Raw genomic sequence first — 27,373 nt, 5'->3', positions numbered from 1 at the left:
ATCAACATGTGCATTTATTTACGTAGTTCACCGAATTTATGCATTTTCCCCGTTGTCTAAAGTGTGTTGCTGTGTATTTGTTTTCTCCCAATGGAGTCATCGGGGCTGCAAAAGGCTTGTTTTTCTGAGACTGTTGAATCCACGTGTTAATCTTTTGCTACTTGGAATAATGGTGATGTGCTCAACAGGGAATAGCACCTTGGTATTTACAGAAAGTGAGGATTTTCTGTATTTTCTACAACATGAACTTAGCCTAAGGAGGTTCCTGCTCTATGACATCATAAGGATGGAATCTCTCATACAACAGTTGCCCTCTCGATAGTGATGAAGAACCTGCCTTGGCATGGGGGAGCGATGTGGCTTCATCCCCACCCAGTAACCACTTCCCTGCAACTGTTGTAGCCCTCCCCCTGCTAGGCTGAGCACCTGATCTGTCTTTATGGTCCTCTGGGTTAAAATGGAAATCCTGACCTTTGCCCCGTGTTCATGCTTGTGGTCCTAGCTGTCACTATTACTCTGTCCGTTACTCTGCTGGACCATCGGAACGCAGCAAAGATTGTTGATCTCTACTGCATATTAGCAAGTGAGTTGCAGCAAGAAGTGGATTAGAAAGATTAGCCAAGTGGACTGGACCTGGACGTAGCCATGCTTAGAACATAAATGTCCGTCCCGCACATTATGGTCCTCTGGAAAGAATTTACTTCAGCCTAAAATATCTAGGCTGACCACAGTTACCCAGAGGGCCTTCTCTCCCGCTGCTCCAAAGCTATGGAACGACCTGCTGGAGGAGATCCACCACATTTCCACACTAATGGCCTTTTAAAAGGCCATTAAGATGGATCTCTTCTGGCAGGATTATCCATCTTAGTCTCCCCTCCCCAATTATGATCATGATCGACGTTATGCCATCTCCTTCCTTTCATCCTTCCCCTAGTTTTTAACCGACTTTATTGTAATAATGTTTTCATAGTGTAATTTATTTTAGATTGTTTCTGTTTTAGGACTGGAATGGAGGGGTGGGGAAGGGATTATCTATGGATTTTATATCATTTGTAATGTATTCTTTTATTGCTGTAACCTGCCCTGATTCTTTGTGATTGGGCAGGCTATAGATAAATCATTATTATTATATTATTATTAATTGGCAAGACAGTCATAGTTAAATTAAGACCAGAGTTTGGTGATGTGGCGTTTTGAAGTGGCTTGGTCTTCCAGCCAGTATGACCACTGGTCAAGATGCGGAAAGATTCTAGACACTGTAGTCCAACCCAATGATTAACCAAACCAGAGCAGACCACTGAATCAATGGGAACGTGGTAAGTCAACATATACGGTACGTAAGTTTAATTCATTCAGTAGGGGCTACTCTACCTGATACTAACAATTAGGTGCAAGCCCCACAAATGTATGTACCACTGATGTCACATTTATTCAAATCATGACTGAGTCTAGATCCAATCCATAGTGCTCTTAAGCATATTTCATTTCATTTTGGGGTGATGATGAGTTTTTGGCACAAGTGAATAACTATTTATTTTTCACCTGCAGCAGAAACCTTCATGCAGCCTTCATTTTTTTCGGTTGGCCTTTATCTTTGGGGTTTCAGCAAACACCCCATTAGCCAGGAAAGAGCAAAACTCTCCTTCATCATTCCTGAAAAATGGAGATCCCCACTGACAGCGCTGGCAGGTAATAGATATAAAAGAACATGCATGATTTTTCATTGAGCTATATTTGTTCAACATACTCCTTAATAACAGTTGGGCTTTACTCCTAGACCCACCAAGGGATCATCGAGATGAGGCATCTAGATGCCAGCCACAGATGCTGGTGAAATGTCAGGAATAAACTCTTCTAGAACATGGCCACATAGCCTGAAAAACCCACAAAAAGCTATAGCTTTAAAGTTATCCCTTATAGCTAACAACATCCAAAACTAAGATTATGTTGTAATTGATAATCACATTATTGTTTGTTTTTAATTTGAATCAGATTATTGGAACATCCCCTCTATACTGTAACTGTAAACCATTTGGAACTGGCCTGTGACTTGTGTGAGAGCACCAAGAATTTCTTGTTAAAGCTCTGCATCCCTTCACAGAGTTATTGTTCCAAGGTTAGGAATTAGGACAGTTAAGGACTGCAGCTGGTCTCATACCCAGTCAATTCACATTTTTGGCATTAGGCTTCAGTAACAATGGTAGTTGTTCCTGTTATTATTGTTGTTCCTTCATCCTCTCAAAATCTCACCAAGTAACTGTTTTAAATATAGTGCTGCTAACTAGTTATGGCAAAGTATTGTCTTATTCTTATCTGCATCTGTGATGGGGCTTTTTTCTTTCTTTCCTTACAGCAAACCTCTTGATGAAGACACAACACCCCAAGCCCCAAATGGGCAATCCAAACCCAAAGAGCTAAATGAGAATGTTGATGAAAGCAGCAAGACTCAAGGCCCAAATGAAGAGGCTGGAGAGGGCAAATCCCTAGCTCCTAAGGAGGAGGCCGAAGACATCAAATCCCAAGGCCCAAGTGAACAAACTGAAGAGGCCAGACCAGAAGAGCAACATGAGAAGAGTGAAGAAAATAGCAGCAAAGTCCAAGACCTAACTGAGCATACTGAAGACAGCATACCTGAAGAAATAACTGTGGTTGAAGATGGTAAATTACAAGAGTTTAATGTGGAAGCCAAGGATGGTAAACCCCAAGATTTAAAAGAGTGGGCTGATGAACAGATGAAGATATTAGAAGAGAAGCACCCTGATGAGGCGCTACCTTCCATTTCTAATTCAGATAATATTACAGTGACAGAATGGCAGGAGGAACTACTTATTTCTCCCATCCCTGAAGCCAAGGTGGATGAGTAAGTAGACATCTAAGCAGTGTAGCAACCGTGAAGCTTATGCTTAACATCTGGTTCTTGGGAAGTCCCTATCTTTGTCCCTTTTGGTTACTAAGTAAACTCCTCGATGACAATGTGCTTCAGTTGTTATGCTTTGCTTTGTGCTGAGGGATGCCCTACCTGTGTTTATTCATTAATTTCATTTTTATTAAGAATTTCATTAATGTTAATAATTATTATTAGATTAAGAAGATCCTTCTTCTCCTCATTTTATTTTCTGTTATAGTGGCTATCCTATTGCAGTATTAAGGTATTTGGCTGTTGACTATTTTTACCAAAGAATTACTGTAACGTCTAGTTTCACCATAGCACTCTTATTCATATCGGTGTTTTGACACTAAATTAAGTTAATGCACGGGTGATTTCTGAACTAACATTTTCATATCCTCATTTTGACGGCCCAGTTTAGGACTATAGCGGCAGCCCAGATTACCACTGGGCACATGCCATTTGGCGCCGGCATGGCTGTGCACTGCTCTTTTCAGGCCCATCTATTTCAGGCCCATCGATGCCTATGACATACTAAGACAACTTTATGACTGAGAAATACTAAGAAATAATAAGTGACCCAAAGATATATAATGCTTAAAAGGCCCGTAAGCATTTCCATATTTACTCAGTTTATACAGAAATCCAGCACTGGCCCTGAAAAATTTCCAAGAAGAGTACCATCGAACCACCATAGCCCCTTGATTCTTAGCTATTCATAATACTTCCTTGATGACTTATGAAGTGCTGCTGAGAGAGTCAAGAAACTCAAAATTGTCCCACTTTTCCAGCTCTCTCTTGGTACAGATTATCCATCATGGCGAACAGGAAACACATCTCAAGGTGCTCGGTGAAGAGAGCATATACAGAACAAAATGTGTTGGGATTATCAATAAATCATCCATCCACTGAACACCTTGAGAAATGTCTTCTGTTCTCTGCTGATTATATTGTATTCTCCCCAGTTTTTGTTTCCTTCCTCTCCATCTTGGGGACAAAAACAAAAGCTGTTTTTCTCCCTTCAATGGAAAATAGGGTCTGATGGGGAATTCTTCCCTCATTAAGACTTTTCCCAATCAGAACTCCCTTTTCATAGCATCAAGATAAAGTCTGGGGTTAGGCAAAATGTTCTTTTACTCACAATAGACTAAAGACCTAAAAGAGTGAGGAATGGAAGTGAAAGCCACTGGTGATGTTGTTAATTAATTACACCACAGAGATCTGATTGAGGTTATATTTTCACCCTGACTGCAGAACCCCATCAATGGAGACTGAAGACAGCAAACCCCAATACCTAAAAGATCAAACTGAGGAATATATGTTGACTCCAATGGGTGCGTATCAGGGAAAGGAGAGGAAGTCTTCTGTATACAGTTTTACCCGGACACGGAAGAAGCCAATTAAAAAGCAGGTGGACCGAGAAAGCAACACTGAGCCCAGGAAATATCCCAACGCTTTTAGGTACTCCTTGTCTGTCAAGTTGATAGAAGCTGGATGTTGTAACTAAAGGTTTTATATGATACACGTCTGAGCCCACAATAATGCCCTTTCTTCTCTATTTTTGGATATGGTATGTGGGATTTCCAGGTTATGAGGATATGTCACAGCTTGAGAATAGTTTTTGTAAAAAAAAAAAAAAAAAATCATAAGTACAATTTGGCCTTCTCCAAGCCCTGATAGATCTCAAATGTCTTTTGTGTCGGAGAGGTTTTCCTACAGCTTGTTCGCATGCTATAAAACTTATTCAGACTTTGCTTCTCACTTTTCCCCCATAGTCTCACCATCTTTGACCTATCAATTGCTCTATTTCCAATGAATCAGCATTTTATCAAATATGGCACTATTTTGGTATTGGCTGCTGCTTTTGAATTCACCTGGATATATAGGAGACTTTGTTAATGCATAGAATGTATGCTGCTTCTTTGGCCTCCTTCATAAAGACTAACATGAATGAACATCATACACTGACGTCCAAATGAATATGGCTCAGTCAGTCTCATATCGTATATCTGACAGAGCCATCTAGATTTTATAGTAGGAATGGGTGGATCTGTCAGGTTTTGGTTTCTCTGTGTGTCTTTTTTTCATTCTAAATTGCTTAGATTCAGCTTGTTCTATTGAATGTCAGTATTTTCAGAATGTAACAGCACCTTTAAAACTAACTGGTTTTCATTTTAGCATGAGCAGTCATGGATATCAATCCACTTCTTCAAATGATATTAAAGTCTCAAGTTATAAAGCATATTTACACAGTTTTGTGAGTGGAGTATCCTGCAGGAGACTAACACCGCTACTTCTTTGAAAATTAATATTTTCAGACATTCACAGGAATATTAGTATATATCCGTGCGTGCTTTTCTATATGCCCTTTTGAACAAAATTGGGTCTAACACATACATTCTTGCAAGCAATTTTTCTACAACCATTACTACTATTAGTAATAATATTTTTAACATGTTTTTGCTGTCTTATAGGGGATTTCCTCTAATATGTGCATCTTTATGTGCATATATTATGCATATAATGCTTTAGAAAAAATTGGAAAAGTGCAAATTTTGAAAGAGAAATAAGTAATGCCAACTGAACAAATTTCTCCCCCAAACATTATTCTAAATCACCCCAAGATTATTTCTGTTTTTGTTGCTACAGACTAATAGGGCTGCTCCCTCATACTTTCTCTGGCATTAAGGTAGGCTAATTGCAGAATGTGATCCACTCTCCGCTAAAGGCCACTGATGATGTGCCACAGAAGCATGAATAGAGTAAATAAATATTTAAGGAAGGCAAGTTATCCGGCTGGGTCTAGCTTTGAGGGAACCTGGGGTAAAGTGTCAGTTGGCCTAGTGGACTTATGTAGCTATGGTAGTAGACCTGGATGACTAGGTGTAACCTTCTTTTCTAATTCTCCACAGTTCTTGAACATTACACTAAGCTAGATGTATTATGAGCAATTACAGGGATGACTAAGGACTAAATACACTGCAGAAATAATCCAGTTTGAGACTGCTTTAACTTTCCTGGCTCAGTGCTAGAAAATCCTGGGAATTGTTTATTGTGGCACTAAAGCTCTCTGACAGAGAAGGCTAATTGTCTAACAAAACTATAAATACCTGAATTCTCTAGCATTGAGCCAGGGCAGTTAAAGTGGTCTCAAAGTGGATTATTTCTGCAGTGTGTTTTGGACCTAAGACTACCTGGCTGATGCTGCTCAGAGTACAATGCTAGAAAGGGGAACCCAAGCTAGACCTCAGCAGTGCTGTAGCTAGAGTTACTAGTTCAGGATTGTCCGAGGCCTTAGGAATTGGGGGCCAAAAACTTAGACCTAGGGACAGCCCCTGGTGATGTCTGTAAGTGTTGTGCATTAAATATTAACTACAGTTGCTCACGGCCTGTCATTCAGACAAATGCAGAGAACATATTTTCCTGTTTCAAAATTAAGGTAGAGATTTTACTTAAAAAGGCTGTTTCCACATCAAAATGGGATGAGAGAATGATTCATTCTCACTTACTTAGGGAGATGGCATGAGGAACATTTAGTCAGGCCTACTTGCTTCTAGACAGGTGGTGAATGCAGAGCAAGCAGAGGGTAAGCCCTGATGCCACAATGACTGGGGGGGGGGGGAGTTAACAAAGTAAATTGAGGAAAAATCAATTGCAGCAACAATCAATTAATGCAAATTACATTAAGCTGCTGCTTTAATAGCTGAACTGGACATTTGCACGCAAACCTTTCTTTTCTCCTGAAGCTGAGCTTGCCCAAACTGGAGAATTTGCACCATCATCTTCTGCCTGGAGATGATCCATGAAACTGGGAGACTCATGACCAGGTTCTGAGATCTGGCAAGTGTAGCTGTGGCCCTACAGGTGTCCAAATATGTCAGGTACTGGTGTTAGGTCTAATTATTACTTTCAGTAATGAGCTACATCTTGGTTCACAAGGAGGGAATCCAATTCTAAAATGTCAGATTTGTTGATGAGAAAAATAGAGAAAAAGAATTAATGGGTTCTTCTTTTCCCATTTCCTCTAGAAATCCACGGATGCCTCCAAAATCACCACTTCTCGCCCAACCAGTAAAACCCAGAAGTGTTGACAAAGCAATTCAGGTGAGAGTCATGTCTTACACAAATAAGATTTTGTCAGTCTATCTAGTCAGTCTCATGGACAAACTATTCATGAAAGGGAATGTAAATTTTGGCACTTCCTTTCTGTACTGGTGGAATTGACTGTTTCATGAAGCAAGAGGCTATGCTGATGGTAACACTGCTGCTGCTAGGGTCTCCCACATCAGATTATTTTGCTAAGAAGCCAGACTAAGCATGTCAAACAGCTACCAGGCAGCAGCAGCGTATGTGTGTGTATGCATAACTGACACTGGTGGTGGGTCTCTCAGTGAGCACAGCAGTGGCACCATAGCACACACTTCTTAGTACTCCACAGAATTGTATATGTGGATATGATGAAGAAGCCAGTGGAGCTTAGAAAGCTTGCAATATGTATAATATGCATTTTGGCTGGTCCAATAAAGGTATGACTGTTTTGTGGATTTTGAATGATACTGTAATTTGTATACATAGACTGTATAATTGGAAGCAGAAGATGGAGAAGCTCTGTCTTCTCTACAATAGCAAGACCATGAGTAGATTGTGGCACAGACCATGAGCTGCTTATATTAAAAAAATATTGGCACAGTACAGGCTGCCAAAAAATGGTGGCCTGCCAGCACCCGTTTTTCCTCCACAGGGAAGCCGCCAAGCTGTGCGGCTTCCCTCCAGCGGAAAAAGAACCCAAGAAAAGTGGGTTCTTTTAAAGCCTCAGGGGTGGTGTAACAATTGCGCCACTGGCGCACTCGTTACGTAAACACTGCATGGCGACATGCGGACACTGTGCGGCGCTTATGTAACAATGGCGGCACCCATGTATACAGGGTGCCGCCATTATTACGCTGCCACCACGTACTAGGATTGCAGAGCATGTGGTTGCTCCAACTCCACGCAACCCTAGTACGTGGCCAGGCCGGCGCAAAGCACCAGTCTGGACCATGCCATAGTAAAGCTAAAGAAGAACACTAAATAAGTGGCTGTGCTAAAATATAACCTGAAGAACGTCCCTTTAGAATTTAAAGGCAATGTAAAAAAATATTTGCATTATTATTAAGCCTAATTGACTGGGAGCTGGAACTCTGAACTGAAGCCAGGAACAATGCCAGGGAAGATTGTAAAGAAAGGTTCTGAGCATACCATGAACTTCTAAAAAGATAAATAAATGAATTCTAGAGCAAATCAGGCTTGAATTCTCCATAGAAGCCAAGATGGCTAAACTGATGCTGTAGTACTTTATAGCATCACTAAACCTTAAATTTCAGTCAAGCATTTAGAAATACAGTTTAGGCATCTGAGGAATAGGACCAGGCAGTGTTATCAAATGAATTCAAATACAGTAAATATACAAGTTGTAGGTGTGAACAATTTTCACTGTCTCACATCCACACTGCAGGATTAAGGCAGATTCACACCACTTTAACTGCCATGACTTTGTCCTATACAATTCTGGGATTTGTAGTTTGGTGAGGTATTCAGCTAGATCTGTAGAAAGCTCTGGTGCCTCAGCAAACTACAAATCCTAGGATTCTGTAGGACAGAGTCATGGCAGCTAAAGTGGTGTCAAATTGATTTAATTCTGCAGTGTAGACACCTCCAGTCTCTGCAATGCTAGATATTTGGACATTGAAGGAAAATTTCATTTTGGGAGCAGAATTTTTATTGGAGGGTCAGTGGCCCCATCTCCTCCCCACCATAGGTTCACTTTTAGAATATTATATATTTTGTTATTGTTGTATACTGCTTGGAAATTGTACAATCTAAGTGATTTATAAGCATTCTAGTATGACACAATCACTTTTCAGGCTGCATTCATGCATATAGAAAACTTGTGTGGAGAGAGGCCCTACCCTTCCAACCAGCACACATTCATTAGAATCCTTGTGTGTTTACAATTTGTGCATCAAGTCAGGTTCCCTACTTCTGCAGTATTCTTTGTTCATGCAGGATTGTATATACCAGGGATGGCTACACTGAAGAGCCAGGAGGGCTACAGTGCCCATTTTTGGACTCCTCTGCAGCTTCAGAAAAAAGCCACAATGTTGTCATGACCATCATTTTGAGTGACTAATATGATGTAATGTCTCCTCACTAGCATGTAATAGCTCTTTATATGTGGTGTGGTTTTTTCCCGGATAAAAATAGGGCTTGTTTTAATTGAAATTACTTTGGGAAGGTGTCAGGGCCTTTGGGGTGGTTAGTGGGCCCCAAAGATCTGCACTGAACCCTCCAGTGGGCCACATGTAGCCTACAGACTGCATGCTTCCCACCCCTGGTAAATACAAACTTGTGTGGATTAGGAACATGGCTCACTGCTCTGATCTTGTTCTCCCCATCCACATCCGTGCTGACTCTGTGCATCTTTGCCATCTGACAAATGTCTTCCTAAGGCACACTGTCACATAGCAGAGTTCTTCACTGAACCTTGGAATTATTTTCAATGTAACCTGTCATGTGGGAATTGTCATTTATTTTGGATTGAACAGTGTAATAAGTTGCTCATGCCACGCCTGCCACTGCCTGGAACGATACCACCTGCGAGAAGCTTAGTCCCAAAAGCAAAGCTCCCACCCACCGATAACAAAGGAACTCAGGTGAGAAACATCACTTCTCTATAAGAGATTAATCTATCTGTAAGAACCCTTTCCAATTAATCTCACATTCTGTGCTCCTGTACATATCTTATTCCTAGCAGCACCCTCCTGACAGATGAGACAATGTGATTTATGCTGCTATCATGGAGCCAATGTGGTGTAGTAGTTTGAGTGTTGGACTAGGTCACTGGGAGAACAGGGTTTAAATCCCTGCTCGACTATGGAACCCCACTGGGTGACTTTGGGCAAGTTATATTCTCCCAGAGGAAGGCAAGGGCAAACCCCCTCTGAACAAATCTTGCCAGGAAAACCCCGTGATAGGTTCACCTTAGGGTCGCCATAGATCAGGAATGACTTGTAGGCACACAATAACATTACTGAGGAGTATTCTTATCAGATTCTCCTTGCTGGCTGAGGCTGGTTATTCCCAGAAGACTTATCAAAGTCTCCATCTCTTTGTTACCTAAATGCTGGCCTACCTTGGGGCAGTTTTCACCTTGTTAATGGAATCTCAAGTTTCTTTTACCATCTCTCTTTTATAAGAAGAAAACAGGACAAATAAGTAATAGTGGAGAAAGAATAGGGCTCCATAATGTAAGGAAGTTACAACAGTAATGTGCTGATATCTCCTTCCAGAAGGGAAGGAATTAAATTTCCAGGTCCCTATCCTAGAATGATTAAAGATGGGGAACCAAGTTCTGGATTCAATTGCAGAGAGGTTCTTGGGAACAGCATTCTAAGATTCTATGATTCCAGTGCTAGGTGGGGCCGAAGGCATGTATTTATTTTAGTTTAAAGCACTGACAACCAAGAACTAAAATGTAGCAGAGGCATTCCATCCTTTTAGAATGGGGAAAAGTGTACAAAAAGTTATAACATTATCAGACACAGGTGTCATTGGGGGAAGTGGTCAACTGGGGCCCCAGGAAAGCTAAATGAGGCCCTGGGGTCTGAGCTTCCCCACTCCTTTACTACATGCTCTTTTATAACCAAAATGAATTTGTATATGTGATAGCAGTGGGCCAGTCACAGAGTCTGAGCTCCTTTTTTCTCAGTTTAGTTACTGAATTACCTTTGACAATGTTTACCTGTAGCTGGCTCCTTAGTGATATTACATGGATGAACTTATTCTTACCATGTTCCATCCGTATAAACAGGGGTGAGCGCCCCGTGGCCTTCCAAATACTGTTGGGCCAAATCTGTTTGGCTATACCACCTTGATAGATGGGTGTTGAAGTCCATTATTGCTCAATGCTTCCTGCAGAATGCTCATCATTTTTATTTTGCCCTTTATTGTGGATATGCCTATATATGTGCATATAGGAATGTATATCCAGGCTTTAGGTTTCATAGTTTAATGAGATCTTTCCAGGGCGGGTGCTGAAGAGTTCCCTATCATTCCAATGCCATCATGCCTTCTTTACCCAAGATTGACAGGTTGTTTGGCTAAGCATGTGCTGTGGTCACAACCCCACCATCCTCACCACCAGATTTCCCCCTCCTTTGAGAGGCTTCGTAGGAGAAACCCTCCTTGGATTGTAAAGAAGAAAACTGAGGACATCACAATTTCCCAGGTCTCTTCAAGCAAGATCAGCTCATCCAGCATGCCCCAAAGGAGTGGAAACCGTTATAGAAAGGGAGTGACATCCAGGTAGGAATCCCTAATTCACTAAGACAAATCTCTCACTCTCTACATTTTCCCACTTTCCAGCCCCATTTAACTATCTCACCATTCATCTCACCCCATATTTGTGCAAGTTTGCATTCTCAACTGCTTAGATAGTGAGACTCCCACAATTAGGCCTGGTCTTCTCCCCTTCTATTCTGATGTCCATACTTTACTCCTATAATCAATTCCATAGATTGTTTTATGATCCATATGTTGTTGGACTGAAACTTCCATCAGCCCTAACCAGTGGTGAGGAAGGATGGGATTTGCAGTTCAACAATATCTGGAGAGCTACAAGTTAACCACCCCACCCTAGATTAAAGTAAAAGCACTTTACCATTACGATATAGAGGGGCAGTAGAGGGAGTTATTGAAAGGCATTTTACATATGTCAGAAAGGGATGAGTGTGATTCACAACTGATTTCTTATTCTTCCTTTACTCTGTTCCACTACGCTTGTGTATATGAGGTGGGGTTATTCTTCTATGTTGTCATGCGTTGAGGGTGGGGCTTTCTGTGTGATTTTGGAGCAAACATTTCCTCAAAATTATACTGATTTTTAAAAGGTGGGGTTGTGGGGACTAGCTGAGGGTTTCAGGGCCCCCAAAAGCCTTGTGCTACACTATGACTACCCTATCCTATTATCATTGTAGAAGGCGGAAGCTGAAGATAGTATCAGGGTGACACAGACGAAACCCTGGAATGGCAGCAGCCATGTTGCTGCAGATATCATATAACAAAATGGGGATAGGGATTTAGGCTCTGCAAATAAACTGGCCTCCCCGCCATCTTCTTGGTGGGAAGACTGGATGATGCAAGGCCCATACCCTGGTTATGGTACAGCTTCCAACCCATTCAACACCAGAACTGGGATATACATCTCTTATGGATATGTTGTGTATCTTCAAGTCGTTTCTGACTTATGGCGACCTTAAGGCAACAGTATAATGGGTTTTTCTCAGCAAGATTTGTTCAGAGGAGGTTTGCTATTGCCTTCTTCTGAGGGCATATGACTTGCCCAAGGTCACACAGTGGGTTTCATGGCTGAGCTAGGAATTGAACCCTGACCTCCAGAGTCATAGTCCAATACTCAAACCTCTATGCCACACTGGCTTCGGACCTTAGGTGATAGTAATCCCATTCTCTCCTCTTTCTGCAGCACTGTTGCCCGGCCATCCTCCATGACAGCAAAAAAGGAAAAGTGAGTATTTCAGACTCTTTACCTTTGCTTTTCCCTGTTTTCATCTCCTTTTCTCTTGTTTCCTTGTGCATCTTTTTTTCTCTTTAGGGATAGGAAAGAATTTTATTGGATTTTACAGTCCTGATGAAACTAGCCTTTTATTGCACCTCTTGAGACTTGTTTTGAAAAGATATACACCTCACCTTGAGAATTTACAAGGCTTATGGGATCTTTTAGAGAAAGAAATTGTGCACAGAACAATGCACATGTTTTAAAACGTGATCAGCTAAAATGATGCACAGTTGAAGAAAGATCTACATGGACACCCTGCTTTAGTCATTTTTGAGAAACAAATAGTTAGCATTAGTGAGGTAAAATGCATAAACACTCAGAAAAAGTGCTATTACATGTGCATGGGATTTTTATTATATTTGTTTATTTATTGGTTGAGTAGAGTCTCAGAACCTAATACAAAACAAGAAAATGCCAACAGGGAACAAGAGAGACACACACAGGCTGCCTCTGCACTGCAGAAATAATGCCATTGGAAGTCTAAATCTCACAAAACTATAAATCCCAGAATTTCTTCACAATAAGGCATGACAGTTAAAGCAGTGTCAAATGGCATTACCTCTGCAGTACAGATGCAGCCTAAAATCAAGACTGAGATATTCATATCCCTATTTCTTTCTCTCATCTGTGGAAAGTGCCCCCTTTCTTCTCATCCTTTCTTCCATCTGGTTTTTCTTCTTTCTCAGTCCACAAGACCCTATCTCTTATTTCTGCCCCTGTAGTTTGCTTGGGAGAGCACCTGAGCAAGACACTAACCCTATTTCACATCCTGTGTTGCTAGCGGGAGAGTAGGTGGACATCTAAAAATAATTCATAGCTACTGAAATATTTATATATTTATTTTATTTATATCCTGACTTTCTCTCAATATGGCACCCAAAGTGATGTACAATATAAGTTAAAACAAAATGTCTGAAACGACATTCTCTGAAGATGCCAGCCACAGTTGCAGGCGAAATGTCAGGAATAAACTCTTCTAGAACATGGCCACATAGCCCAAAAAACCCACAAAAAGCTATGTATGGTACTTTTTAAAAAGAGCATTAAGCATTAATTTAAAACAGTTAAAAACACACTAAGCATACAGTTGGTCTTTGATACCCATGGATTTTTTTTTATCCATGGATTCAACTATCCACAGCTTGAAAATTATCTATCTATCTATCTATCTTGCAAAAAGTAAGCCTTGATTTTGCTTTTTTATATAAGAGGTGCCATTTTACTATGCCACTTCAGCATCCATGAATTTTTATCTCCACAGGGGCTCCTGGAACCAAACCTCAGAGGTTATCAAAGGCCCACTGTATTTTAGACATTTTAAAAACAGCACACCCATTACACATCCTTCTATCCCAACCAGTTATAAGTGAAAGGTCTATATAAATAAGGTTTTTTGCCTTCTGTCAGAAAGGGAGTACAGAGGAGGGCAACTGAGTCCCCTTGGGATGGACTTTCATAGCCTAGGAACTCCTGGAACAGCCTTTGCTATTTGCTTAAGAAAACAGTACCTAAACATAACATGGCCAATGAGAAGGCAGCTATGGGGATCAAATAGCCTGACATATTGAAAATAAAAACAAAAACTGAAAACATTTCATGGTTGCCAATTGGGTAAGACTTCTGATCTGAAGGATCTGGAAGGTTTTAATAATTCTTTGGTAGAGATCAATGTGGCACCAGGGCCATGGTGACAGCAAGACCTTCACCTTTCATGGCTATCTTCTGTCTAATGATGAGTCCTGGGGATTATTTAGACAGTGAAAATAATCCCAATAGAATGTGCATTGAATCTTTGTTGTTCACGTGCATTTCAAATACACCCAAGTAATTTAGGGGGCGTGGGCAAAAAACCCCACTTAACCCAAACTAATTGATCTCAGTGGGATTTTTAGGTTTTCCAAAAAGATTTGCATTGCTGGCTGTGTGAGTAACCGATGCGAATAGACCTGGGATAAGCCGGGATAACATGTTTCACATACCTCTGCATCATCGGCTTCATCTTTATTTGAGTGTGATACATGTAAGTAACAGAACACACAAAGATGCACATAGATGTGGTTCCGATAAAAAAGTAGTGTGAACAATAAAACTAGAGTACCTGAGTGAGATTATTCGCATGGTCGCACTAAAAGACAACAACACATTGCCTGAATAGCCCCGTGGAACTAAAGACCAGGTATGCTGACACATAGATTTGATGCCATCACTGTGTGTCATATGATGAACTTGCGGTTGCCTGGCAACCAGGGAGAGCCGCAGCTGCGGCAGGAAGCATCAGGCTCATGTCGGGCAGGCTGTTTAAACATGCCCGACCACACAGGGAGGGAAAGTCTGGGAGCAAGACTCTGCCCCTGCAACAAGAAGTAAGGCCAACTAGTCGGAATGGAGGCGTCCCAAGAAAAGTGAGCCGGTCCGGTGCCCGCCCTCCAGTCACTAACAGGAAGCCTGGGAAGGCAGGCAGAAGTGACCTAGAGAAGACCATGCCCCAGTCTTCTGCCACCAAGCGACCAGGGTCAGCCAACAGCAGCCCCCCCAGTTCCAACAACCCAATTGATCCAAGGTACTGGGAGTAATGACCCACAGACTTTTAGGCAGGTTCAGGCAAATTCTAGGTCCTAGCTACTAGATCCTGTTGTTTTTGCTGCAAAAGACTAACCCAGCTACCCCCTTGAAAACCTTAATCAGTATTCCTTTGTGTAAGAAAAACATTCAAAGCAAGTGCCAGTCCAATGTATTCCCTCCTCAATAGAGACCCTTTCTACATCTTATAGGACTTTATCACATGGGGAAAATCAGGGAGTGCCCAATTGCCACTAGGTGGCACTTCTGTTTGGATTGCCTGTTTCTCCTTACCTGGAGTGCTATGCAGTTATAGTGCTATGGTTCTACTTAAATTGCCTTGGGAACATCCTCTGGGATTTGCAGTTTAGGGATGAGTATTTGAAATTTTCAGCCAGAGAGCTCTAGTGCTTCCCCAGATTACCTACTCCAGGATTCAATAGGGTTTAGCAGTGTCACTTAAAGTGGAATCCTCGTGCTATGATTGTGTTTTGGGAAAGGACCCCTGACTCCATGACAGTTCCACATGTTGATCAGTAAATTTGATTTTTAGGCATCTAATCTGGTGAGTATTTATTGGTTTTCATATGATTACGGCTGGGGCAGAGTTTGGGGTACAAGCCTAAGAAGTAGGTACCTTGCCACAATTACCAGTAAGGTCAAAATTGTGGGGAAATCAATCAGTTAATAGCAGTTGTGTTTTTCCCCATGTTTTCGCAGGAAGTCTAATGTTACCTACAATCTCTACATAAATGTCTGTGATGATGAGTGGAAACATTTTGATCCAGGACTTGTTAAGGAACCTTCCTGGGAAGGTAATTTACAGGATCCGGCATTAATAGAAAGGATCTGTGTGACTACGTGTGGAGTTGAGGGAGGGCATGCAATTTCTTTATGTACATATCTTCTGCTTCTGTTGTTGTTGTTGTTGTTGTTATAAGCTTGTAACAAAATGTTTTTGTACATTTATTTGACAGCAATTTTTTAAAAACACACAAATAGAAATGTATTTGGTTGTTACGTGTGAGGCAACACATGTGTATCTGTTGGTAGTCATGGTTAGTGGATGATCGTTTCATATAAAGGAATTCATGTATATTATTCTTAAAGTAGTCAGTTCATTAAAAGTAAAAGCTTTTAGAAAACATGTTACATTAATTTGGGTACTTGACTGTTGTGAGTTTTAAAAGAAACCAAAACTTTAGAATCCTGTACATCCCAGGCTGTTATTTTCTTTGCAAGTGGATGTGACTTCCATTTGTGCGCTCTTGTTGATTTATAAAATTAAATTATATAGAACAATTAACAACATTTGTAATCCTTATAATTTATTAATTTTCTTGAGCTATATGCAGTTGCTAGTTTGTACTAGATTAGTCCAGTGTAATCAGCTGAACTTCCATAAGTGCTGATTTGCCAAGTTCCTCTTCAATCATTGAGTCTTCTCTGCTTGGGACTAGCAATTTGATTTAGTCCTTATTAGCTATACTTAGCTCACACTTCTGAAATCAATATGAAAGCTTAGTGAATACCAGTTTAAGTCACCACTGGATTCTTTGGGGAGTTAAGCACGATTAATCTAATCAGGATCCAATCCACTGTGAGTAAATATAGCACAGTTTATGCTTTTTTATATAATTTGGATGCAAATACTATAGAATAAAATACGTATTTTACTTTCTTGACACAAGATTACAACACCCATCAGGTCAGGCTCCAGGTTTGCATGGGCCTACAGAACTACAGCTCCCAGAACTCCAGGCAGCATGTTCCCATTCATAAAGAAGGAAGATCTTGTTCCTCCATTTTGCAGTGCCTTGAATCCCATCAGGGAAATATAGCTTGAGAGGGTGAATGGTTACTGAACAGTTAAATATTTCCTCCCTTCCAGTTTTTCTGCTACATGACTACATGAAAGGGGCTCCCAAAATGAAATGATTAGATAGAAATTATGAAAGGAAAGGAAACCCCATGAAAATCTCCTAGTGTATCGAGTAAAGGAATGGTTCTAGAGAACACAATGTGTGCAGAATATGGTTTTGTGGCAGACTGACAATTATTTCTTTGCAATGTGCCAGACTGCTAACACACACACACACACACACACACACACAGAGGCAACATTTGTTTGTTTCTTTCCTGGAAACTTACCAAGAACAAGCAGCTGGCGGCCTGTGGAGCAGTACAGCTTCCTGAACCACCAGTTTAAGTAGCGTTGACACAGAGGTCATCAGCTTAGCTTAAATATATGTGCACTTCTGCACACAGACAAGTTTTTAGCACTTGTGGCTAGGAATGGATGAATCGGTTCACTGCAGCTCTTCATAGGTGCAGTACAGACCAGCAAAGAAATGCCGGTCTTTTGTGTTGTGCAGCATTGCCACAGCAACCAGATTGCGCGGCACAGCTGCGCAGTAAAAAAGGAGCCGCCTGGAGCGCTCCTTTTTTGCGATGTTGTAAGAACTGTGTCGCAGCCCTTACGGCACCACTTCCTTCAATAGATGTGTGGGCACTCAGAAGCCTACACGTCGTCATTGCATGCCTCGTGTGGGTAGTGCCGCTCAAAAATGGCGCCGCCCACACGTAGTAGGGCTTGGGAGCGTGTGGTAGGTGTGCACTCCCGAGCCCTACTATCGCTGCCAGGATGTTGCTTCTGGGCCACAGTTTCTCATTTTACTAATCTTATGTTTGGTTTGTCCTGAATTTTCAGATGTTTTTTCGCTACTTTAAATGTAATCAAAGTTCTCATTTTAAAATAAAATTGCACATTTATTCATTTGAAGTATTTTGCCCTACCCATTGAATCTAAAGGCTCCTGGGACTTTATCACACGTGGGTTTTAGCAAGGGAATAGAACTTTGGTAATACGTATTCCATGACGTCACCTCCAACCTCCAGCCCCTTTCTGCTGTGTCTCTAGAGCACTGTTAAAGTGCATCTTTTCATTGACTTGAAAAGCTATCAATAAGCAGTCAATTGCACTGCCACCCCATTATTCCACAGATGTCACTCTGTTAGAGAGACATGGGATAATAAAAGCTTCCAACCCAGTATGTTTTCATTCTCTTTAAATAACAGAATTGCAGCAAGACTGAGGCAAGGCCAAGGTTCATGTGATAAAGTCCCTAGAGTGGCTTATAAATAGTTAATTTGATAGTCCCCTTGGAGCTACAATCTAAATAATAAATAACACATAAAAAGAAAAGGATGGGGAGAGTGGAGGGGGGAAATTAATTTCAGAAGCATCTAGGTCCCAATGGTGTGGAAATGTGGCCAACAGCGGCAGTTGAAAGCTGGAGAGAAGGGCTTTCACCAGCAGCAGCACCAGGTACCATGGTGGTGTCCCTGGATGATGTTATTTTGGGCACACTTCTCATAATGTGTAAATTGTTGCATGCAGTTTTCCCTAACACAGTATACACATTTTACAATGCCATTAGTACAATGTACTGTAAGCACTATTTTCATCCATATGTGCACTCTTGTGTGTACTTTTCCCTTACATGAATATTTTTGTACATTTTTTAATGAAAGTGAGAATTTTGAAGGCTAAATTGGTTTAATTGCACATGTTGATTGGCAAATGTGAAATTAAGCATGTTTGCATCAAGTTCTTCCCACTCCCTACTTATGCTGTAGTTCTTCTTCTAAAACGTAGCTTTGCCTTTAGTCACATTTCTAGGTTACTGCATCCATTTGTGGCACTGATGTATTTGTATATTACCTTTCCAGAAAATGTCATGAGTTCAGGTCTTGCCAAGGCTTGCGCTGTTTTCTGCAACATCAAATCTGGAAGGATTCATGTTAGCAAGCTCCGTCCAGCCCTTCACACACTGGAGGTCCTAGTGACTAGTGACGAGATGTATCAGACTCTGAAGTCAGTCAATGTGGATGGTATGTGACAACCTACAACTTCAGGTTTATGGCTTCATTGCCAGCCCATTTATTTTCATGACATAGAGGCTGGGGTGAGCATAGAAGTTTTGTAAAAATCAGAGGAATATGTGAAAACAGTTGCACACATGTGTCGGACCCAGAGCTTGGAAAAATTAGTTTTTTGGATTACAGCTCCCAGCATCTATCCCTGCCCATGCTGGTGGTGAGATTTGGGGAGCTGTTGTCCAAAAAGCAACTTACTTCTGATTCTAGTCTGACTCAGCTTCTGTGTAGATGAGGCCAGGTTTGTGGATGAGAACATGTCTCCTTCTTTTTCAAAGAGTTTGCCTCAGTGTTTGACAAAAGTAGTTCTCCTCCATGTTCTGACCAGTTAGCATCTCTGCACCTATCAAGTAGAGAGGAATGGAGGAGAAATCATCTGATTTGCTTTGGTCTATTGGGGGCATCACTGACTGCTGTCCTTTACATTGCTCATTTGAACGGATGGTAAAAAGCCTGACATCTCTTACGTTATTTAGCTTTCAGCTGTTTCACATTTCCCAAGTCCTCACCAGAAAAATTACATTGGCCAAACTTATTCTGTTGTCTCACTTAGGCCTGTTACAGACTGCCAAAATAAAGCTGCTTCGGGTCTCTTTGGAGGTATGCTATTTAAATGATGCATGGGTCCTAAGAGTCCGGAGGTCGCGCCAAAGCCACACTCCATTCCTAAGCACTGGAGTGCAGCTTTGATGCAGCTTCCGGATTCTTAGGATGCATGCATCATTTAAACAGCATACCTCCAAAGAGACCCGAAGCAGCTTTATTTTGGCAATCTGTAACAGGCCTCTGTCTTCTGTATCATACTGCCTACTACTTTCCCCTTTTTGTTGCTCCTCCTCCGCACCTAATTCATCAGCTACATTGGCCAGAGCATCACTTTGAGAAAAGAGCACCAGTTGTATGTAACTCCAAGCTCCCACATTAGTCATGAGGTTTTACTCTCAGCACTTACTACAACTTCCAAAATGCTTCTGCCAGGCTGATGGAGATATTCTGGGAGTCCAAAAGTAACATGTCTAAGCTCTGCTTACGCCACAAATCTTTTTCTTAATTATTGGCTCAATAGCATTTTGCTAACTGTAGTCCAACCTACTTTCCTCCTAAATTCTGCACCACTTCTTTCTTTTTGCATTTTTTGTTCTGAAAGATATAATCTGGAATGGAGGTGGGTAGGAGAATGACAACTTAAAAGAAAGCCAAAACATGATTCTTTATTGGACATGGGAGACAAGACTACCACAGTGAAAAGTGGAGACATCTCCTGTGCTATTAATGGTTGTGTAGAAGAAGCAAGATGTGGCTTGTTACCTAGGTAGATTAAAAGCAATACCTACCAAAATTCTCTCTTCAACATAACCTCTACACGACAAGAGTTGTCTCCAGTTTTCAAACTGACAGTCCTACAGGTGAGTTTTTGATGGTGGCATGAGTGCTAAATCACACACGCAGGTCTTCTCGATTCAAACTCAAATCTGGAAAACTATTTTTAAAAACTGAAACAACTGAGAAAAATTGAATTTGTAAGAGTGCATTTCTAAGATCCTAACCTAATGTCCAAAGTCTGTTAAAACAGGGCACAAGTACCCTTCACAGCTAGGTGGAGAGGAAATATTTGTTTTGGAAGCCTACTTGTAGGCCCAATAAGGTGGCATTCTTTGGATCTACCGGATTCCAATCCCTTCTATTACCCTATGAGGCCCAGGGTTAATCTGTGACAGTTTATCATAGATACTTCCCTCTCATAGCTTTTAAAGAGAAAGTCTTTTTTAAGAATTAGAAATATAGAAAAAATCCAAAAATACCAGGAGGAGTGTCAAGCTCTGCCCTGGTCAGTCAAGAACATACTGTGATACATTGTAGTGCTGGTATCATATCATATTTTTATTATTCCTCAGTGTACAACATGGTTCTATAGTGTAATTTAATTAAATAATTTCAAAATACAAAGAGCTCACAGTTTGAACATTTCATACTTGATATTTTGGTTTTCAGCATCCAAACACTAAAGGCAAGAACTGAAATGGTGCTACCCATAGCAGAACTTCCACACAAACATCAGCACAGTCAGAACTGAAAAGTATCCCGTTATCCCAAAAGAGAAATGTACAACATTGAAATCTTTTGTTCTAAAATCTAGAAGTCAGAATGTGGTGAAATCTGAGAACAGAAAATTTGAACTGGATTTTTTAAAACTGAGTTGAACTTTAACTAATAAAGTCTTGAATAGGCTGGGAGGTATAAAACACAGCTCGTAGGAGCAGCATACCGTATGCAGCCTGTGGGCAACACTTTCTCCCTCATTTCAACCCAACTCACATTCCACATCTTTTTATTTTTCTTTTATTTATTTATTTTGCCTTACAGAATCGGGGACCATCAGTTTCTCTGAGTTCTTGGAAGCAGTGAATAAAACTTCACCTTTTGCCGAAACAGATGGTATGATAAAAGGAATCTAATATGGAAGAGAGATGGCTGCTGCATCCTTGCTTGTATTAGCTCTTATTACATTAAATTCTGACCTTTGCAGTTATATGAACAGGCTGAGAAGTTGACAACAGAATATCCACTAGCCTGTAATGTTACATGCAATCTTCTGGGGTCTAAAAATGCTCCCAAATGCCCTATAGAGTGTATGGGGATTTTTTCTACCACATTCCAACCCCTGGTCTCCCACAGTTGCCCACCTCCTTTTCCAAAAGATCTCCCTGCTATTCTATATAAATCCACTCATCTATCCAAGAGACTAATATTTCTGTATGAATTAATGAACAGTAACCAGCCAATTAAATTATTATAAATATAACAATGTTGTTGGTGATAAATATATTCCCCAGTTTCTAGTATTTAATGTTATTTAATTAATGTTTGTATATGATATTCCAAACCTTGTTATCTCCAGGCTCTGCTCCCTCAATTGACAAAAGACTTCTATTTATTATAGCACATTATTTTCATCACCTACATATCTGGCCTTTAGTGTGCTCGGCTGTGGAAGTAAATGTACTTAAGGTGCAAGTTTGATTTCTGAAGCATGTATCTTTCAGGAAATCATGTTTGGGAGGAAAAATGGATTAAAGAACTTAATGTCTAGTTTGACCCACAGTCATCCTCTAAAAGAAATCCAACAACATGCTAATCAGTTTCCTAAGGGATAAGAGGCTGGAGGAGGTTGGCTGGACCTCACCCATGGTGTATGTGCGTCCTCATCTTTAGTTTAACGGGAGCAGACTATAAGAATATTGTTAAAGGTTATTCACTGTGCCTGCCCACGCCCCACTCATTCACTGAGATCATATCAGTAATGGTTGCTTTTTTTTGTCTTCAAGCTTTTCAAAATACACTTCGGGCTTTCAAGCAAATGAAGAATGGTGCAGTGGGTGTTGATGAACTGAAGTCAGTCCTAACCGACTTGGAGGTCTACATGACTTCTGAAGAAATACAACAGACACTGGATCATACTCAGCTTAACAGTGAGTATATCAGAAAATAGATCAGGTTCTGTTGCCCAGTAAAGGCATGGCACTGGGCTGGAAAATTTAGCCAAACAAAACTAGTGGAATGTCTGATAGCTCTAATTGCTTTGTTTAGTTTCCTGTTGGGCTGAAAAACCTCAGCAGAACTGCATTTGATGCTTTCAGTATGAGTGTGATTCCTCCACATCTTTCCTTCTTGTCTTCAAACTATGCCACAACTCTGGCAATGGAGATACTGTCCATCGCTCTGCGCCCTTCTTCCTGGACCCGTCTCCCTGCTGCATATGTGTTATTAAAAATACCTATAAGTAACCTATCATTCAACACAACATGGATAAGTCAGACCTGTCAAAAAATAAAATCACTGCATAAATTATGAAATACCACATTTTGGCTAAACATAAATGAAAAAGTATTTCCCCTGAAACTAAAATGTTTAAACCTCAGTATACAACATTTTAAGAAACTGTTTGTGATATTTAGTATTTTAAAAAACAAACAAATAAGATGCAAAAGTACATGTATGTATGGAAAGAATATTAAATGTGTTTTGTTTTGTAAAATTTCAAAAATATAAATGTAAATAAACAAACAAACAAACTGTATCCATTCCCTTCTAAATAAATTTAGGAGCCTGGGAATTAACCTGAGAAGGAAAAATTCCTCCTCGTGAATGCGAAAAGAAATATTTGTGTGTCAAAACCATCATCTAATTTTAGATGGGAATGGCATGTAGTGCAGGGCTTCAAATGAAGATCTAACCAAACAAATGTGTCCATTCAGTGTTCTTCTTTGAAGTACCCTGGCCTAAAAGCTTAGAAAAATTGCTCTTTTGGACTTCAACTCTGGTCATGCTCTTTGGGTCTTCTAGGAGCTGTAGTCACTGAAAGTATCTTTTTCAACTGTTGCCCTGTTGGTTTGGGGATGTAAATGTCACAACTAGCACTTTGAATTGTGCCTAGGAAGCTACTGAGGTTGCTTTAGTACTAGAATTACACATTCAAATACTGTATTCCTTTTTCTCTATGTGTAGAGAATAAGAAGGTGGATCTTTCAAAATTCCTGCGGGCTGCACGAGACCTGCAGACACATCTTGAAGAAGAGGGTGAGTTGCCCAGTGTTTTCTAACTGGGCTGGGAACTACTGGTTGGATCTGGACGGTGCTCTTCTCTCTGTCATTGAGCAACAGTGCTGAAAGTGTTTTGTGACTTGCTGACATCGCCCAAAAAAACCCACAAAAAAACCTATGGCTGCTGACTGACCATGAAAGCCTTCGACTTCACAACAGCCTGATAGTTTTTGTTTAAGTCAGAAATATAAGTCTACCTACTTATATTCTATTACTATGGAATCCTGTGATGTGGAGGTGCTCCGGGTGAATATCCCAGGCATTTAAGTAGGGAAAGGGCAAGAACAGTGAATCCCTGATGACGTTTATAGACAGATATGATTTACCAACTGAGAAAAGCAGGCTCTAGAGTTGGTGGTGGCTTATTTCCTTGAGTATTTGCCAGAAATCCTTTCCAACTGTCTAAGCCTATCCCTGAGGGGTAAGCTTCAGAATTTCCAAGAACGCCTGGCTTGCATATAACTGTTTGAACTGATATATGTAATCTTAGCATGAGTAAGCCTGAATAAACCTGAATTGAAGTATCTGGTTCAGAGAGGTTATCCAAACCAAATAAACAAGTAGAGCTTGAAGTGAAGTGGGTTACTCTTGACGCTTTGAACTCACTTTGGTGTTTCAGGAGGAAATAGGTCCATTTAAAGTCAGCCTATTTTGCTGTAAGTGTAGAAAGAAAAATCGAGGAAGGAAAGAAAGAGGGATATAGTTTTGTCTCTAGCAGTGTTGGTGAATCTCTCCAGACACAATACCTTTGGGGAGAAGGTTGAAATACAGTGCTATATCATTGTTTTCCAATTGTTTTCCAAGTTTTTTTTGTCAGCTTGCTCTCTTACAAGCAGTAATCCAATTTAGTTCTTAGAAAAATGTATCTAAAAATTCCAGTCGATCCCATTCTGATTTGTAATCATTTAAGTCTCTTCTAAAAAGTTATAGCACTATGATTCCATTTTAACTGCCGTGACTACATCCTATGGATTACTGGAGTTTGTAATCTGGTGAGGCTTCTTAATAATAATAAATAATAAATAATAAATAATTTATTTATATTTTCCCACCTCTCCTGGATGGATTGAGGCGGGATTACAACCTATAAAAATACAAGTACAGGCAGAACAATAAAATGCATAAAAATTAATAATCAAAAACAAGTTATCAATAGTAACTATGAAGTAAAATATTCCAATCCTGTTCAAAGGAGGTGGATCATTAATATCAACTTAATATCAATTCCTTGATATTAAGTTTACTGTTCTACTACAAATTCAAAACAGCCAATCTCGGTCTCTGCTCCCTTTGTACCTGCTCCCTTTGGGAGCAGCAACTGAGCAGCTGGCTCAGCAGAGACTGAGAAGCTTCTTATCTGTGCCAGCCTTGCAGCAAAGGCCAGCTGGGCAGGTGAGAAGCTTCTTGGTCACTGTTCAGCCAGTTGCATGATCGCTATAAGAGGTGGGCACTGTTCCACCATGTCTAGCCCAGAAGCAGAAGAAAGTCCCTCCTTCTGTTCCAACTGTCATCCTGGCCTTGGAGGGAGAGAATAAGAGGAGTTTCTGCTGGACTTATTCCCCTCTGTCACTACCATCCCCCTTCCTTATGCGTTGTGTCATTAAACTGTAAGCCTGAGGGCAGGGAACTGTCTCATTCCAAATTTGTAAGCCACTCTGAGAGCATTTCTGAAGATTGGGGTATAAGTACAATAAATACATAAATAAATAATCACTGCTTGATCACTGCTCCAACCCGCCAGCCAAGTCCTGGAAGAGCTCACAAAGCTTAAGCAGAGTCCCAAATTTGAAAGCTCCTTTTTACAGCCACTTCGCAATTACCACTAATGCTTTGCTCCAGACAGTCAGTCCATTCCAAAATGGTGACACCCCAGCCACCATCACTAGTGGGAGAGAAGACTAAGGGAGGTGAGGCAAAGAGTGGGAGGCGAAGAGTGGGAGACACTGCCACAAACAGCATTCAGTGAGGCTGCACATTGGTTTTAAGGGGACTACAAAGAAATTTCATGCAAGCCTTATCCCCAGCATGGTCCTAAAGGATGTTGATTCCCCTTGTCTTTCTTGCTCACCAGTACTTTGATTGAAGGCCCCCTGCTGCCCCCCTTTTCCTCACTATCCCCCTCGATCTTTCCACCACCCCGGGGGGGGGGGGTCTTCCTTTACATTTCTTCCTTTAAATTTGTTGGAAAAAATTTTAACATTACAACTGGAGTTAATGGTGAGATACCATGCATTATTTTTTTCTAAGTTTCTAATCAACTCTGTGATTCTATGATTCATGTAATTATAAATTATATGTATCGCCCACTTTGGGAATCACTGGTATAGTTCACAACATTTCTTCCAGTGTGGAATATGTTGGTGGAATCCTTTCTCATGCAACTCTTCAAAATCCCTGATCAGTATCTCCTTGCTTCTCCTGACAGCGTTCCAGATTGAATGCTCTGCACTGGAAAGGAGGCCTTTCCAAGATGTGACTGAGCTGATCAATGCAGAATCTAGATGGAGAAGAAAGTACCGAGACTATTTTGATGAGGACACATCAAGTGCAACATCATTGTTTCCCTTTCTGGCATTGCCAAGTTCAGATGAAAATATTCTTCTTGCTCTACCACCGAGTAATGCTTCTTCAAAGACACAAAACCTCTCTGACTCCCAGGCTGCATCTAATAAAGTAGAAGAGGAAGGGGTAGAGCCAGAGAATGACATCACAGGAGTGAAAAAGTCTCAGTTGGACATCACTGAACCAAGTAATGTAGAAGGGGAAGAGGGAAACCAGGACACCACAATTGCACCAAACTCTCAGTCTGATGCCACTGAAGAGAAACATGAAGGGCATGATGACACAGAGGAGCAAAAATCATAGTCGAATGTGAGCCCCTCCAGCCAGGACAATTAACACCCAGAAGACCCCTCTCTTTCCAAATGAAATGACTGATATGAGAAGCTGGGTATCCTGTGTGGGAGGTTTTCTAAATAGAATTGATCCCAGACTAGCTATAGTTACTCCTTTCAGTCTAATGCAGGTGAATCTCTGTATTTCTCTTGGCTCTCCCAGCACCATGTCCACCAACCTGCATCCTTTACTCTCATACTGATTATCAGCTGGGCATCTTTTCCAAATGAGAAATGGTAGGAGATGGGGTCTTTTCCTCCTGAATCTGGGATCATTGTGGAGGAGGGAATAGGGCTGTTGGGGAGTGATTGGGGCTTACTGTAAAGGACTCATTGGCAGACTTGAATAAAATCTACCAACCCTGTGTGCTTACAAAACATTTTTGTTTGTAGCCCTGTCTATTTATTCTGTTGCTGTTGCCTCTTTCATGAAATACATTGAAAACCAACACAAAACAAGCACCAAGGATGGATCCAAGACTGTCCATATCCCTGAATCACAGACTTCTACTGGGCCCCTTGAACCAAATAGGTTGGGGAGAACAGCATTGCACAGTCTAGGTGAAGCATGTCAACAAGGAAGTGTGCCAAACTTCTTGTATTTTTAAGATCACTTCCCAATTTTCTATGGTGTAACAGTTAACGGTGTAACTCAGATGATCAGCTGTGTGGCCTTCTAGGTGTCATTGCATTGCTGCTCTCAGCATTCTTCATCATTGGCTATGCTGGCTAGGACTACTGGGAATTGCAATCTAACAACATCTGGAAGACAGTATGAGTCTCACTTCTGGTGTAACTGGAGAGCAACTTTACCATCCTGTGTATCACTGCTGCTAACAAACAGATCCCCCTGTCCCAAAACTATCCATTTAACTTAAG

The 27,373-nt window shown here is 40.8% G+C and overlaps 1 protein-coding gene across 1 annotated transcript; it reads left to right on the top strand.

Moving 5' to 3' along the window:
* The first annotated feature begins 82 nt into the window (after window positions 1-82).
* Window positions 83-26,859, top strand: LOC149309226 (uncharacterized). The gene is made up of 14 exons (XM_089532003.1): window positions 83-583; window positions 1,549-1,689; window positions 2,354-2,860; window positions 4,142-4,348; window positions 6,916-6,991; window positions 9,472-9,579; window positions 11,070-11,230; window positions 12,408-12,449; window positions 15,780-15,874; window positions 18,792-18,953; window positions 21,363-21,434; window positions 22,325-22,468; window positions 23,505-23,576; window positions 26,026-26,859. Exons 2-14 carry the CDS (start codon window positions 1,661-1,663, stop codon window positions 26,463-26,465), a joined length of 2,115 nt encoding a protein of 704 aa, XP_089388129.1. The 5' UTR covers window positions 83-583; window positions 1,549-1,660; the 3' UTR covers window positions 26,466-26,859.
* Window positions 26,860-27,373: the final 514 nt, after the last annotated feature.

This window comes from Sceloporus occidentalis, unplaced genomic scaffold (genome assembly GCF_023333645.1).
Source record: "Sceloporus occidentalis isolate IW3139 unplaced genomic scaffold, rSceOcc1.0.p SCAF_7, whole genome shotgun sequence".
NCBI lineage: Eukaryota > Metazoa > Chordata > Lepidosauria > Squamata > Phrynosomatidae > Sceloporus > Sceloporus occidentalis.
The sequence above is the reverse complement of the archived record's forward strand: the minus strand, read 5'-3'. Positions and strand labels throughout refer to the sequence as shown.